Raw genomic sequence first — 17,623 nt, 5'->3', positions numbered from 1 at the left:
AGGTCTTATACTTGTGGATCCTTTTCCTTTTTGTTGGGATCCAAATAACTTTCCTTATTTTCTGCAATTCTTTGCACTCTACGTCAATGACGACTCATCTTCTAACATACTTTTGAGAAATCTTTCTTACTAGGAAAAACAAAATTATTCACTTAACGGAAAGTTAATGTATTCACAACTATCATACACAATCTTAATGATTTAACTCTACTCACACTGTCAATCCTGGAGAAACCATATTACGAAAATTCCTAAAGGCTATTCTTCTATAGTTTTCTCTCTCACTGTCTAGCTGATTTTTTTTCCACTGCCATTGTACTTCGAGTTTAACTTATACTCTTTGGGTTCTAATACATTCGTTCGGTATTTCAAACTGTCATCCATCACTAGAGATAACCTGGCTAAGTGAATCAAATTGTACCTCTACTAGCTCTAGCAAAATTGCTAATTTGTTGTATCTACTCAACACTTACTTAATATTCTTTTTCTAACCACCTGCTAGCATCATATTTTCTTCCCCTGCTTTGAATAACTAAAATGAAGAATAAGGTTACTCCTAACTTCCCTCATCATCTGACCATATTCTTTTGTCATGCACTATCATTCTTTTTGAACTATGCACATGGATCGCACTTAGGGAAAGTTCATCTGTCTTAAACAAAATTGGAATATCTAACCCCAAACTTTCTATACACTTCAAAATCATATCAGATTATAAACCTCCAACCTAAACACATAGTCACATCAAGGGGAACTGTCATATCTTTTATCTCACAATAATAGCCACTTCATATATAAATTTACTAACATGGTACTTTCTAGTTCTGATTTGAATAAATATGAACAACTTAAAATCATTCCCTGAAATTCACTACTGGCTGCTCTTGGTTCTCATTTCATACATCATATCTTCTAGTCATTTGCATGAATTGTACAAAATCACATCTTTGGTAATAACAAACGTTTCTGACTCCTAGGTATTTTGCCCTTAGGCTCTTTTCTGTCCAAAACTATAATGACCAATGCTAGGGTCTGACATCGCAACTATCATCATCCAACTTGTGGCTCCATTTCCCAAATTAAAAGAAATAGTTCTCTGAGGTAAAACATATACGATTACCATACACAAACTTATCCTTCAGAGTATACCATCATCTGATAAATCACTTACTGCACCATCCGGCGATTCTTAGGTCTTAATCCGAACCTAAAATATGCGAAGATTTATCTATAACCACTTTTACTTACATTTTCTTTGAGAACCCATATGCATCACTGTATTACTCACTCGTCACCAGAATTTTGATACATTGAAAATTGGATATCTGGTAAACATATAACTGAATACTGGCGTACTGAATAACCATAAACTTGCTAACTGAAAGACTGTATAACTGGTAACTGAGGTAAACTGATAACCATAAGACATGATAACTGTTTTTGTACTTTCTGATAAGGTTATGCTCTAATATGTAACACTATCCATTGCATCCCACTTTTTACATCCTCTAAAGTCTCGTATTTACCAACCTGTACTCCATAATTAAACCTCAATGGGCAATTATCCTCTCTAAGACTTTAGGTTTCTCCTGCGCGTCGCTTGGGCATCCAATACGTTTGGAATTCAATAGGAAGAAAAGGTTACCTATTGCTCTAAGATTCATGGCACGATCTAGTAGAAAGAAATGAGACGATCCTGGATGTCTTGGTAGTTAACTGTTTATATGAGTGGCCGGCACACACATATAAAGGAAACTCCACTGAACACGGCTTCATAGACTCCCTAGGACTCTTGAACCTGGTGCTCTGATACCAAGCTTTGTCACGCCCCGAACCTGGGCCTGGACGTAACACGACACTCGGTGCCTAACTACATGTGACCGAGCGAACCAACTCGCTGGCTGAATCAACATGTGGTATTATAACATATTGAATGCGGAAGATAAACTAACACATGCTAATATACTGAAAGTCTGGATGATATAAATCAAAGTGCGAAAATACTAATACAATTCTGAAACATATTTGTAGCCAACATAGCTTAATATGAAAAGCCCGTGACTTTGTCTAACTGTTACTCTAGTCTATGAAGCCTCTATTTGAGTACTGAAAACACTGACTATATGTGAATACTGAAGACTGTAGTAATGATAATGCCTCGAAAGAACTGGGGATCACCAAATAGCTGGTACGAGAATCCTAGCGCTCTAAATCATTACTTGCATCGTGAGATGCAGGCCTCGGGCAAAAGGGACGTCAGTACATTTGAATTGTACTGGTATGTAAAGCAACTGAAAGAAAGAATTATAAGTGCTGAAACTGAAAGTAAGCTGATAACTGAGAATTGATAATTGATCACTGAAATGATAACTAATAAATGAAATGATACTTAATAACTGAACTGAACAAAGGAAGTAAGGATATGAATACTCCCTCTTCTGAATGATGAATAACCCGTTTATCTGAATATTAAACTGTGGCCTCGGGCCCAAGTATACGTATACATAACTGCGACCTCGGATCCAAAATGCATAAAGCATAAACTGCGGCCTCAGGCCCAAAGATGTATAAAACATTAATTGTGGCCCCAGGCCTAAATATAGGTATTGGACATTCAGGGATTTAAAATTAGGAATTGAAAATCATACTGCAATACATAATAGTGAAATACTGAATCACGCTTAGTTACATGATACTGGAATACTGGATCATACTGGGTTACATTATACTGGAATACTGAATCATACTAAGTTACATAATACTAGAATACTGAATAGGACTAGAATGAGACATGTATTCTTGAATTGGTTATGAACACTGAAACTTCAACTGTTTATGACATACTGAGTAAGCTATACCGAGACTTAGGGACATCAAGCCCAAGTCTATATTGAATACGAACTGAGCTCACAACATTCAGAATGAAAGTCATGAACGAGTTACGAAGCTAGAGAATAGAAGTTCTACAACTATTCAAGGAACTAGGCTTATCTATATTTCTGAGGCAATTGATACGTCGTAAAAGAAACGTAATATAGGGAGAATCATTAACATTCCCAAACATAGAGAGTTAGCCTCACATACCTTAACTTCCTGCCCTTGAGCATAATACAACATTCACCAACCCTTTCAACTTTAATCTATATCAGTACAAGTCAAAGGGATTCCAAATTAGCAACAATAGTCATGTTTTGGTCACTTAGGCATTTTATCAAACAGTCGGTGGCATAAAGCTTCATAGCCCTTATTAATGGTGTTTCTTCACCCAATAACCCATTCTATTGCTATTAGATAAATTCTAAAGTCTCAAATGGTTATAAACAATATTATTCTTTATCACCTATAAGGTAATCAACACCCATAACCAATAATAACCTATCAACAACCCAAATCTATCACCGTTCATGCTTTTCTATCAAACACATCAACTCATATCTCAACATTATTCTTTATCACGTATAAGGTAATCAACTCCCATAACCAATAATAACCTATTAACAACCCAAACCTATCACCGTTCATGCTTTTCTATCAAACCCATCAACTCATATCTCACGAAATAGAGTTTATAATCATTAATTCAATGATAGAATCAACTTGAGGGTGAAGATATTACCTTTTTGACGTTCAATCTTCTTGAATTCGAGTTCTAGAGTTTCTTCTCTCAACAATGGTGTCCCAAATCGAATATCTAATGATATGGAGGGTTTACCCATGTTAATAAGATGTTGGAAAATTAAAATTAACTTAGAATCACCATTAGAACTTACCTTGGATGGTGGAGGGACCCTTGAGGAGTTAGGTTTTTGAGAGTTTTCCTTTGTAGAGCAAGTTTTTATGTTTTGGGGCTGTGGGGGACGAAATAGGGCTAAAAAAATGACTTCCCAAGTCGTCCACCGCGTCACGGTTGGCGCAGCCGTGGTCCCCACTGCGGTAAATCGCTGGAACACTGCCTCGCCACCGCGGTCGCGGTAAAATGCGGCAGGACCGCGGTAGTTGCATACCATTCTGTAAAATGGGTGTAACTGTTTGCACAGAGCTCCGTTTGGGCTCCATAATATATCGTTAGAAAGCTATTTCAAAGGCCTACAACTTTCATGCTTTGAGTTTTTCCAGATTCCTTACACATTTTTACTAAAACCTGCTGGAAGATATACCTTCTGCAAACTTAGTCGATTTTGCCAAATCTTATGCACCTCACTTTCCATCTTGATTTTGAAACAACTATTTTCACGCATAATCATCCCGATGGGACTTCACATGTTCAAAATATATCCTTACTACTCCTTTAACTCATTCATACCTAAGCCAAATTTTTACGGGGTGTTACAGGATTTGCTAAGACTTATAACTAAACCTGTGATAAACACAATTTCAAATCTTATTTCGAAATTATTATTCTTATCTCTTGTACCAAACAATCCCTTTATTAAGGTATGAGAAACTAACGGAAACAGTTTTGGCTACTGAAATTTAAGATCTAGTATTACAGTTTAAATTAACATCTTCCGTATCGTGAGCAAAAATGTAAAGGAATTAATTACGGAAAGTTTTTAGTCCATCACCCTAATCGAAAGAGATGTAAATGTTTTAAAGCATCTCTCGGGTTTGCAAGTTTTTGTCGTTGACTTAATTTTAGTACTCCGTTAATCGCCAATCTATCAGCGAATCAAATGGTTCCTCAAAGTGCAAAAGGTGGACCTCGAAGCAGGGAATCGGAGCGCCCTCCCGTTGAGAGAATTTGAAATCCCTCCCTCTTCACAAAAGAGACGTTAGAACCTTTTTAACCTTTTGTGGAGAAACCATTAATTATTTTCTTCTTTCGAATATTTAAACAATCCCATTTTCACTTTTTTCAAAAATTTAATTTTTTTCTCAGTCTTCCTCATTTAATGCTCTGTTTCAGACCAATCAACATTACAGCTTTCATTCTCCCCTCCCCCCCCCCCCCAAACCACAACCTCACTCGTCTCTTCAGTGCTATAGTTTTTTCTATACCAAATATATCCACAAGAATTGAAAAGCTGGTGCTTTAGCAAGTCTTGATTTTTCTCTGTCGTGTAAGTTTTTATTAATCCATATTTGGGTTTGTTTTCTTCACTTTGTATGATTAGTATATGTGAAAAATTGATCTTTTTAGTATGTTTATGCTTGATAATTCTTGGGAAATTAAAAAAGCAGGAGCTTTAATCAGTTCGAATTTCTTCGGAGCCACATAGGTTTTTTCAAAAAAAAAAAATTTAAATTTTGGGTTTGTTTTGTTTAGTTTCTTAAAGGTGATTTTATTGTTCAGTTCGTATGACTGTTGCATTGGAGAGTGCTTCATTTCGTACTATGCTATGTTTGATCATTCACCTTTTATTTATAAGCATGAGATTTAATGAGTCTTGATTTACTCTGGGTCAGTATTTTTAGTATTTGGGTTTATTTTGTTTAGCTTCTCATTGGTATGATAGTAGGTTTTTTTTTTAACCTTTTTTTTAGTATGGGAATGCTTAATTCTTTGCTATGATTTTGTTTGATCATTCACGGGGTTGAACTTGAATGTCTTTAATTTGTTATCTTTGCAGATTTTGTTAGCTCAATTATAGTTAAGAGCTTTTGATCATGTTGTCGAATTCAAAAGGAAAGGGGCAAAACCAATTTCACCAGTTGAGAATATTTTTTAATATATGATTCGGTTTGGAGTTTTCTAGATAACCGGGGGGGGGGGGGAGGTAGTATTGATACTCTGAGTTCACATTTTCTGTTTGAAAGCACTAGATTTTAAGGCTTTGTTTGAGGGTAACTTTAGTCTTTAAGGCAAAGGGATGGCATTGGAATGATTTAGGAAATCCAAAATCAGGTATGTGTCTGCTTGAGCTGCAATGTAAATTGATTTTGCAACGATTTAATGAGCTAATTAAGACTATGGATTTCTGGTATTATGTTATTAGAGCTGATTTCAAGAAAAGGAAATTTGAAATGGTTATCAAGAAAAAAATGATCAAAAGATTGGAATTTTTAAAAATGGAGAAATTTGCTGGAAATATATATACCAAGATTTGGTTGATACAAAGTAGTTTTAATGCTCATTTGAATTCTTGAAGGAGGATAGTTTTCAATTTTAAGGGAAAGAGGGGATTGAGCAAATTTAGTGGACAAAATTGGTTGACCATATCCCCTCCATTTCCATGTACTGACTTTCACAAGTTATAAATCTCTAAAGAAAATTTCTACTCTACGTCTTCCTCACCCTTGATGTTTGTTTTAAAGAGCATCTCTTGAATCTAAAATTATTTGCAGGTGAGCTTGGGAAACAATGCTTGCTGTAATATCTGTTTTTTCAGTTTGCAAAATTTGAAGAGAGCTTGAGATCTGCGGTTGAATATGGGCGCTGAGAAACACGGTTCCAAGAGTGGAGGAAGTTATGTTGGTGGCTTCCTGCAGTTATTTGATTGGAACGCAAAATCACGGAAGAAGTTGTTCTCTAGCAAGTCTGATATACCAGGTAAACACTAAATTGTCTATGAGCAATGGTTTGAACTACTGATTCTTCCATGTGCATGTCTGTAGTGGTAGAACTTCAAGAAAACCATGCTGTTAAATGTTATAATTGCTGAACGAGCATAATTTCTATGCTTTTTTCAGAGCAATCCAAACAGAAGAAGAGATGTGATGGGACCTTACCTATGACTCGGGTTCATCTGGTCAGTTGTCTACTCAATCTTTCTCATCTTTTCTTTTTCCACCGACTTGGATTGGTGGAGACATATTTTCTTGTTGCTGTACTTTTCAATTGAAACTATTTTTCGTATGCAGAAGAATGAGGATGATACTACAGCAGCATCCAGTATCAAAGGAAGCAGTGATTATAGTTGTGCCTCGTCGGTGACTGATGAGGAATATTATGGTATCAAGCCTGCAGGTGTCGTTGCAAGACTTATGGGATTGGATTGCATGCCAACCTCTAACGTTTCAGAGCCTTACTCAACTCCATTTTTAGATTGTGAATCCCTACGAAGTGCTCCTTGCCTTTCGAGAAACCTCGAATACCATCAAAATTTTCAATCAGTATATTCCAGCAACTTTCATGAGAAGATGGAGACCCTAGACAGGAGCTCATTGGAGCCAAAGCAACAGAAGATAATCAGCAGGCCAATTGAGAAGTTTCAAACGGAGATTTTGCCTCCTAAGTCAGCTAAATCAATCCCAATCACTCATTATAAGCTTCTATCCCCTATCAAAAGTGCCAATTCAATCCCACCTCAGAATGCAGCTCACATAATGGAAGCAGCTGCCAGAATTCTTGAGCCAGGACCTCAAGCTACATCGAAAGCAAAATTGTCCCTAATTGGATCTTCTTCACTTCCCTTGAAGGTAAAAGATTTAAAAGAAAGGGTCGAAGCTTCTCAAAAAGTAACCAAGATTGCTGAAGCTTCTCGAAGGCCAGCTGAGTCAAATGCTTCTAAGTACCTTAAAGGGCAATCCATGAATAAGAGCTGGAACGGATTGGCAGATACAACCAAGCAGAAAGATCTCTCAGATCCTGATGAATCTTTTGTTGGAGGCAAAACTAAAGGAAAGTCTATTTCCCTAGCCCTGCAAGCAAAAGCTAATGTCCAGAAAAGAGAGGGCCTAAATACAGGCAGCAGCAGAAGCGTACTTGGCCAGAAAGAACCAAGTAAAGTCATTTCAAACCAATTGTTTACAAGCCAACCTAGCACAGAAAAGAACACACACAAGAAACCATCTGTACATAATAGTTCAAGTGTTTTGCGGCAGAATAATCAAAAACAAAATAGCATAGCTGATAGGGGGAAGGCACCTTCAAAGACATTTCTTTCCAACTCCCAAGGAAAACGTACACTTAGCGAGGATTCTTCCTTTGCGCAACACAAGAGTTCAAGTAAAATGACTGAAAACTCCAAAGTCAGTTCCAGGAGGTTGAACAGACAGGCAGGTGATAGAAAGGAAGAAACATATTCTTGTACAAAAAGTGTCACACGTAAGAAGCGGCCTAGTGACGGTGATATCCAATATGAGAAAAATCAGGCTGCTGGGAGCACGTCTACTCATAAAAGTGGAAAACTGATCCAGTCTGGCATATTCACGGATAGGGAAATGAGCTGGGGTGATAAGAGAAAAGGGGAAGGAACAGACGTTATTTCCTTTACATTCAATGCACCCCTGACACGATCAGTACCCAGCCCCGAGCCATCAAGAGAAGCACAGGGGACAAGTCATGAGTATAGCACGGATTTTCGAAGTAAAAAGATGCAGCTCAGCTCAGATAGTATGAATAGTTTTAAGTCTTCTTTTGGACATAACTTGAGTGCTGCTGATGATTTGAGCACTCTTTTGGATCAAAAGTTAAGAGAATTATCTTATGTAGTTGAGTCGTCACGCCAGAAAAAGGGATCATCCAGTTTTTCCTCATCGATATTCCAGGATCTGAATGGCTTATCGAAGACCACCATGTTGCATGGTAAGGGGAAACATGATGACATGGAAGTGGATGATTTAGTCAGCCGCTGCAACCCTGGATTTTCTTCTATTCGTCCTCTGGGAATCACTGGGCAGCACAAGCATCAGGTATGTATTGCAGAATTCTGTTTTACACTCGAATCTTTATTGCATTAAGTTTGCCACTTTCTTTGTAGGTTGCAGATACCTCTATTAATATATTTTCTACAGTTGTGCCTTTTGTATGAAAATTTAGTTAGACCATTCAGATGACTGTATCTTAACCTGCATTTCTTGTTAGTCCTTTTATGCCTTCTAATGATTTGAAGTTCTGTGGTCTTTGACATCTTTGTTTTCCCTCCTCTGCTTTTAACTGAGTTGGATTTGACATCGTATGGTTTAGACATCTTTGACTAAAAATTTCAGAAAGTAATTCCCTCCAACTTTCCTGATTCAATGTGCTCTTGCTAATTGTATTGCTTTATTTGTTTAAGAATTTCTCTTTATATAATCTGTAGAAAGCTCTTTAAAGAATAGATGGGAAACCTTTAAATTAATTTGATCATCTAATCTGGTACGATATCAGGGAATGGAAGAGGAACTGAGTGAGTGTTGCAGCAGTGAATTTGAAGGCAGGAAGGTGTTTGGCAGTCGGTTCCCAAGTCCTATATCTGTTCTTGAGCATTCTTTTCTTACTGAAAGTTGCAACTCTTCAGATACTGCAGAAAGTAACAATACAGGAGGTAAGACCAACACACCGAGTTTTTTCATGCAAGAAAAAACTCCCTGGTACTTTAGAAATATCTGAATATTGTTTAATGAATTTCAGCTAGCAAGCAAAGTTCATCAGTACAAGCTAAAGAAGTGCTTGGTATATGCTCTTTGAAAAAGTTTCATTCGATTGAAGGTGATGTAGATTTGTTAGACTCTGCCTCTTCAACTTGTGGCGCAAAGGAGCATCTCAAAAATTTCCGTATGATGGATCTTGGGAAATCACCAAACTGCTGGGAGCTGGAATATGCGAAGGAAATAGTATGCAATATTGAGTCGATGTTCATGGATTTCGCAATGAGCGGGTCTCGCGAGATCATCAATCCACAACTTTTTGATCAATTGGAAAAGGTAAATGGTCGTGGACATGAGCTAAAACAAAGACGAAAGGTAGTATTTGATTGTGTGAGTGAATGCTTGGACATAAGATGTAAGCGATACGTGGATGGTGGATATGATACATGGGTAAAAGGTGTCGTGGTGGTCAGAAATAAGGAGAAACTAGCAGAAGAAGTATATAGGGAAATTTCAGGGTGGAGTGGGATGGGTAACTGCATGGTTGATGAACTTGTAGACAAGGACATGAGTGGTTACTTTGGTAGATGGCTGGACTTTGAAGTTGAAGCATTTGAACTGGGAATACAGATCGAGAAACGGTTGCTAAATTCTTTGATTGATGAAGTAGTTGCTGACATCTTGCTACTCTAGAATGCATATTCTTCTTGTATGTTTGTTGTTGCATGTATGGTTCTTTCATCCTTTTAGTCATTGAGATAGAACAAGAGAAATGAAACTGACTGCAGCTTTTGGATGTGATGTTACCAGAATCCACATTTCATTTATTGGTTTGTTACTTTGTTTGTTACTATGTAACGCTGTGTACAATAGACCTTGTAGTCCGGCCCTTCCCCGGACAACGCACATACCGGGAGCTTAGTGCACCGGGCGATCCTCAATTTCATCCGTTAAAATCTCGCTTGCGTCTAACTCATGTATTAGAGATTGTTAGTTTTTTAGTTTTTATCCATGCGAATTCGTGATGATAAACAGACGTTAAATTGCTAATTTGAATTAAATATTTTGGTTTTACTTCTACAAATTAATTTTTTCAACAACTTGTGTATTTAATTTTTGTCTTAGAAAACGTTATTGGAATTTTTTTCTTCCCAAATTTGAGTAATGGGTTGCATATAGCCATTTTGAAAAAGAATGCGTTCTGTTCGATAAAGATTTTCAAAATTGGTTCAATTGTAGGATAGATAAGGATATCATGTGAGATTAGCTATCGCTAATACCATCTTTTAATATCGGTATTAGTTATACTCATAATCAAGCATGAGATAAATATAACTTTTTAATAGTTTAGAATAATTAATTCCTACATAAAATCTCGCATAAGAAAATTCAATATTTGGTTAGTGGCATAAAAAATAGCTCATATAACTAGTGCAACGTTTAGGTAGTAGTATAATACATGCAGTAAATTATATGATCCATATATTATTTTTGTGGGATATAATATGAAATAAAAATATGTGTATTAATAACGTAGAGTTCAAGCTATGGAAACGGTCTCTCGTAGAAGTATAGTATAAGGCTGCGTACAATAGATCATTATGATCCGATCGTTCCCCGGACCCCGCGCATAGCAGGAGCTTACTGCACCGGGCTACACTTTTTGTATCAATAATGTGGGGGGTTTTAAATCATTAAACTATTAAAATCATAAGTCAAATTGAAATAGAAGTATAAAATTCCTCATAGTTTAGAAAGGTCTGCTTATTCGTGCGCTTCATAATATTCATCATCTCACGCCACGTCCAAAGCAAAATATCATCCCAGTATGTGTAATCTTCAATGGAGTCAGCATAGTGGCGATCCAGATCCATGGCAGTGTCAAGAAATTGAATTTTTATCAAAATCCATGGCAGAGTCAAGAAATGGTCAAAATCCATGGTAGAGTCAGGAAATTAAATGGATCAAACCCTCAAACTCCTTTCAGTAATCTCCTTCTCCATTTCCAAAACCCACTTTTGCTAAAATGATCATCAAAATCAGAGCAAGTCTGTCATCTTCAGTTTCTTGAAGTACTACTTACTTATTGTTCACTGACAAACGATAGAAAGTGCATGTATTTGAGTATGTTTACATACTATTTCTTGTGTGAGTGCGGGAAGTTACATGGTTTTTAAAGTGAAATATGCTCATTACGTGTTTCTATGTGTAGGAACGAGTTCAGATGAAAATAGAGTAAAAGAAGAAGAATTATCACAAAACAGAAGTAAGGGAGCAAAGTTGGGAGCTTATCTATGCCCGTGCATCGAGCGAGGGCAGACGCACCAGATGAGACAGCAACGATGCAAAACAATGAAGTATGGCAAAGGCGCGAATCGCTGACGCGCCCTCCAGTTCTCCTATCTGATTTTGGATTGCATTGGACGAACCTTCACACTACCTAGTTCATATAAATACACTCTAAATATATTTTTTACAGGATTTTGGAGGAGGGACACTATTTTGGAGAAGAAAAAGGCTACGGAGCGTTGTGGAGCGAGAATAAAATGAGTTTTCCCACCATTTATCTCCTTACTTTGTAGTTTAGTGTCTTTGAACATCATGATGATTGTTGCTACATTTATGAGTAGCTAAACTTTCTAATCTAGGGTTTGATGGAACCTATTTGCCTTTGATTTTTTTTTACTTGTTCAACTACGTTTTCATTGTGGTTGATTGAAGAGCTCTCAATTGATGTTGCCTATTTACAGTATATTGCTTGAAAAAGGGTATATATTAAGGTAATTGTTGCACAACATCACTCCTAACGTATGTGAGAAATCAATACGGGGGGTTTAAAGGTGGGATTAGGAATAACGAAACCTTGGTGCGATCTTAGTGAGGTGAATTAGTGCTAGCTAGCGTAGTTCGAAAGAATACGTCTAATAAATTGTGGTAGTTATTCAGAAGAGAATTACGGCACCCAAAGTACTCACGATCGGTAGAGAATACTTAGGCGAATTTATAGGAAACGTAGCGGGGAGGATTCCGACAATAGGAAAAATCATAACTCTAAATTTTTTCAAATCTTGTCCATAACATTTGCTCTGTTTTATACTGCATTTTAATTACTTTGCTCTTAGTTAATAAATATTCAAATTCTTTGAGTACTAGTAAGGTGACTGAACCTTTTGCATTGATTCACTCTGATGTACGGGGTCCTTCTCTAGTTTCTACTTCCTCGGAATATGGTTAGTTTGTAATCTTTGTTGATGATTCTAGTCGGATGACATGAATTTATCTAATGAAGAATAAATTTTTGAATGTTTTTGCTAATTCCATAAGATGATACAAACCCAATTTTTATCCAAAATAAAAGTTCTTAGGTCAGGCAATGGTGGAGAATTTGTTAATCAGGTTTTGTAGTATTATCTCCAAAATTATGGCATTATTCATGAAACAACATGCTCGTTTACACCTCAGCAAAATGGCGTGGCGGAGAGAAAAAAATGGCATATATTAGAAATCACTTGTGCATGTTTGCTTGGTGCTAATATGCAACCTGCATCTTGGGGATGCTATTTTGTATGTTGTTTATTTAATAAATTGTGTGCCTAGTAGTGTTTTCTATTTTAAGACTCCCTTAATGTATCTCTCCAATTTGGTTAACATCACATCTAATTTAAACTTGGAACCCCGTGTTTTTGGGTTTGTTGTTTTTGTTCATCTCCCTAAAGATAAATGTACCAAGCTTGATCCATGTGCATTATGGTGTGTCTTTCTTGGATATTTGTCTCATAAGAAAGGCTACAAATGTTATCATCCTCCCATCAGAAGATTGTACGTGGCTATGGATATTATTTTTTCTGAAACTGAGATATATTTCTCTCAGGAGAGATTCAATTCTTTTCTTCAGGGGGAAAATATAGCTGAAAAACGGAATTGGATGGTGTTACTGCCTGATAGTAATCATACAATTTCAGCTAATACAGAGATGGTCTCAACAATTCCAAATCATGGTACTCTTGCTCAAGCAGTACAACAAGAAATTGAATAGCCCCTCTCTAATACAGTGGCGGACCCAGAATTTTTCATAAGCAGAGTTAAAAATAATTGTAAAGTCATGGTACAACCATAGTAAAGTCGACATCGTGCATCATTTTTAATCCTTTTCCCCTTCTTTTTTAAGCACTTCGACAAAGGTATATCAATGTTAATGTCATCGCTTAAGAAAAGAGAATTATAAATTATCAAATTTAAATTTTATCAAAAATAATTATATTTTGATAAATTTTACATTCAAACATACACTCTTAAATTTTTTTTCGTTAAATTTGTTAAACTCTAACATACTTTAAAAATCTAATAATTTCTTAAGTAAATAACAAAAGCAAATTTTATACATATAAATAATGAACTAATAAAGTAACTAAAAAGAAATGAGAAGTATAACGTAAACAAAACTAAAAGTGTAATAGAAGGAAGAAAGTTGTGTAGAAATTAAATAATTTTACTATAGCAAAAATAAAATTAAATATAAACGAAAGCTAAAACTATCCTAAAAATAAAAAATGTGTTTCAGCAAATTCAGCCGCTAAACAAATTCAACAAATTCTTAGGAAATATATATCATATTATCCAATTAGTAATCCACATACGTGGGCTTATTTCTTTTATTAGCTCAAATAAAAAGAAATCAAATTTCACAGGGTTCTTCTGGATTTTACTACTGAATTAAAAAAAACTCACTATTAATATAGAAAAGAAATTTGATAAACTAATAATGAAATATATGGGTTGAGTTTCAAGCCTTTGGTTTACAAAGACCCCTGTAAGGAAATTTTTGATAAGGAATAAGATAGTTGCAGCCTTGCAGAACAACTTTGTTAAAAAAGAGAGTACAGCCGAGCCAACGGAGCTTCAATGTTGGAACTTTTTGGACTTGTTAAACCCGCTTGAACATTACTCCACAACCTTCGTGTTTGTCAAACGGATTCATTTGCAACAATATAACATGAACATTATCTTTTTCCAATATAATTTATGTACATAAACAATATATTTTTTCGCAAAGCGGATTTAGTTGAACCCGCTAGTTTTAACGTGGGTCCGCCCCTGCTCTAGTACCTATAGTACCCACCAATGATCCTCCTACTGTCGATGTTCCTGGTGTATGTATTAATTATGAAGAAAATACTACTAGTAATTTAGTTGATGATACTACACCAGTAATTTCTAGTGATGGTAACATGTATCAGTTACCTCCTCGGACCAGTCGAGGTAAAGCACCCGAGAGATACTCCCCCGATAATTCAAAGAAAGTCAATATCCTATTGTTCAATAGATCGGCTCAAACCAAGTTTAGTTGCGCGTGACTATACACAAACTTATGGTGTTGATTATCAGGAGACTTTTTCGCCTATGGCAAAGTTAAATATTATTCGTATTTTGTTATCTATAGCTGCTATTCTTGGTTGGCCTTTGAAGCAATATGATATGAAGAATATCTTTTTACATGGAGATCTATCTGAAGAAATATATATAAGCATGACCCTTGATTATCACATTTTTGACCATACAAATTTAGTGTGCAAGTTAAAGAAAGTGTTGTATGGTTTGAAACAATTGCCTTGAGCATGGTTTGGAAGATTCCGACTAGCAATGAAGAAATATGGCTACACTCAGAGCAGTGTAGATCACACCTTATTTTTGAAGAGACAAACTGGTAAGATAACTGTTTTTATCATCTATGTTGATGACATGATTGTTACTGGTGATGATGTGCAGGGATGGACCCACCTCATAGCAAGTCATCATAAATTTTTAGTATTTCGATATGTGAATTTTATGTGATAACAGTAATATATATAAAATGAACCTACTTGAAATAATTTAATTGATAGTTCAGTGGTCAATCTTGTTCATTGTAGTCCGACAGGGCATGAGTTTGATTCTGTGCTTCGCGAGTATCAGTTGGATATTTTTTATATTTTCAAGTCACGGTAGTACATGAGAACAATTTAAGTGCAAGGAACACAGACTTCTCTCTTCGACTACACTTTGCTCTTTATGTTTATTTTACTTCTTTTATACCTTAAATAGTTCTGTGCTTTTTTCTCTTTTTGGGGTAACGTGAAGGTGAGCTAGTTTTATATTTTTACTTAGTTATTGTTTTAGTAAATTATTTGCTTATTTTACTTTTATTTTGTTTATGTTTTCTTAAATGGCTAAGATTAATTGAGATTAAAACATAAGTTTTTAAATAAAAGACTGTAAAGGAAAATTTCTTATACTTGGTTAAAATTTAGTGGAACATTAAGAAAAAAGGATATTTCTTGTCTAACCATTTCTTTATTTTGGAAAAAAGCACCTGAAAATGACATTTTTCAGGGGCATGATGGTAAAAAAGAGCAACATAGAAAATTCACTTTTTTATACATGGAAACTCTACTACCGACTGTTATCACAAAAATATTGCATTGTCCAATTGAACCTGTTTGAACAAAATCCTGGGTCCGCCATTATATTGATGAGATGGCTAAATTCAAGAATTGCTTATGTGCGGACTTCTATATGAAAGATTTGGGCGGATTAAAATATTTCTTGAGCATTGAAGTTATTAGATCCAAACAAGGATATTTCTTATCTCAACACAAATATGTTCTTGATTTGTTAAAAGAAGCTGGTATGTTAAGTTGTCAACCTATCGATACACCGATTGAACAAAATCATGGCTTGGAAGAACTTCCTGATCAAGTTCCTACCAACAAAGGAAGATGTCAAAGACTAGCGGGATGCTTGATATAATTGTCACACACATGCCAGATATTAATTATGCGGTTAAATTGAGATCAGATTACAAAACAACTCACATATTTGGGCTTGGGAATAAATGGATAACTGGAATTTTATCTTAATTTCGAATTTCGACTACGTGGGTCCGAGTTGACTTTTTGTTGACTTTTTCAATTGTGTTAAAGATGAAACCTTTATTGTACAGAGTTAGTTTCTAAAGCTTATTTTGATTTGTTTGAACAATAATTGACTAGATTCGGGTGGTTTTGAGACTTGTTCCAGGGAAAAGCCATATTGGATTATTGACTTAGTTCCGAAAAGAAGTAAGTGTTGTGGTTAACCTTGATTTGAGGGAATTAGGACTTGATTGGTCTATTTGCTACGCAATTTATGTGTGGGGACGACGTACATGCAAGGAGACAAGTGCATATGCATTGTTATGGGTTCAAGCATGCAGGGTGTACTATTAATTACATGTCTTTAATTATACCATGACTTCATGTATTCCATATTTTTACTTGTTACGTGCGTTATTTGCTACATGTTCTTACTTGTTAAATACATGTTTTCACTTGTTACATGTCCCTATTTGCTACATTCTTCCATCTTTCCATGCCTTTATTTATTGTCCATCTTCACTTGTTATATGTTTTTACATGCTATTAGATAGACACTTTTACATGTCTCATGCCTTTACTTGCTTAATTACCATTACTTGCTCTCTATTTTACTCTAATATGTTATATTGAATTGCCTTAGAGAATTTATGCAGTTTAGTTCCCTTTTTATGTTACGTTATGAGATTCACCATAGTTGGTTGTTATTACACTATATATGTGGATCGGATTGCATGCCGCAACAGTATTATTATATATATGTGGATCGGGTTGTATGCCGCAACAATATAATTATATATATGTTGATCGAATTGCATACCGCAACAATATATATATATATATATATATATTTATATATATATGTGTGTGTGTGTGTGTGTGTGTGTGTGTGTGTGTGTGTGTTGTGTGTGGATTGGGTTGTGCGCCACAACGGAGAGGTTGTATTGTGGTTATTCTTGGTTGTAATTTTTGTTACCGTGTTGTGTTGTAAGACTGATCAGTGATAATATTCTAGAGGCCCTCTGTCATATATTTCTTATTTCGGTTATCATGTAGTTAGTTGTTTCTCTATTTCGTTACTGTTTTTCTTCTTATTACTCGTACATGTTTATAGTGACTGTCTTGTCATAGCCTCGTCACTACTTCGTCGATGTTAGGCTGAACACTTACGAAGTACATGAGATCAGTTGTACTCATACTACACTTTTGCACTTCTTGTGCATATTCCGGTATTGGTCCCATTGGCGTTCAACAGTGGTTGCTCGGACCCTTCCTTCTAGGAGATTTGAGGTAGTGCTGCACGGCGTCCGCAGATGCTAAAGTCTCCTTCCTATCTATATTACTGTTTAATATGTATCAGACTGTTTGTATTTTATTTCGGACTTTATTTGTAGTATTCTAGTAGTTCATGCACTTGTGACACCAGTTTCTAGGATTAGTCTAGACAGTGACGATTTCAGATTACTATACATTTCAGGATACTTGAGTCTTAATTTCTTATT

General features: G+C 35.7%; 1 protein-coding gene across 3 annotated transcripts; it reads left to right on the top strand.

Annotated features, from left to right (window-relative positions):
• Window positions 1-4,590: 4,590 nt before the first annotated feature.
• On the top strand, window positions 4,591-10,069 carry LOC104212655 (uncharacterized). 3 transcript variants are annotated; one of them, XM_009761990.2, is made up of 7 exons: window positions 4,923-5,060; window positions 5,571-5,651; window positions 6,286-6,490; window positions 6,631-6,689; window positions 6,802-8,574; window positions 9,032-9,188; window positions 9,275-10,069. In XM_009761990.2, the coding sequence occupies exons 3-7, from the start codon at window positions 6,370-6,372 to the stop codon at window positions 9,922-9,924; spliced, it is 2,760 nt and encodes a 919-aa protein (XP_009760292.1). In that variant the 5' UTR covers window positions 4,923-5,060; window positions 5,571-5,651; window positions 6,286-6,369; the 3' UTR covers window positions 9,925-10,069. The 3 variants fall into 3 exon arrangements, with proteins under 3 accessions (XP_009760290.1, XP_009760292.1, XP_009760291.1); XM_009761988.2 differs by lacking the exon at window positions 5,571-5,651 and having other exon boundaries at window positions 4,591-5,060; XM_009761989.2 differs by lacking the exons at window positions 4,923-5,060; window positions 5,571-5,651 and adding an exon at window positions 5,709-5,845.
• Window positions 10,070-17,623: the final 7,554 nt, after the last annotated feature.

The sequence above is a fragment of the Nicotiana sylvestris genome, chromosome 9, assembly GCF_000393655.2.
Source record: "Nicotiana sylvestris chromosome 9, ASM39365v2, whole genome shotgun sequence".
Taxonomy (NCBI): Eukaryota; Viridiplantae; Streptophyta; class Magnoliopsida; order Solanales; family Solanaceae; genus Nicotiana; species Nicotiana sylvestris.
This window is presented reverse-complemented; position numbering and strand designations above follow the sequence as displayed.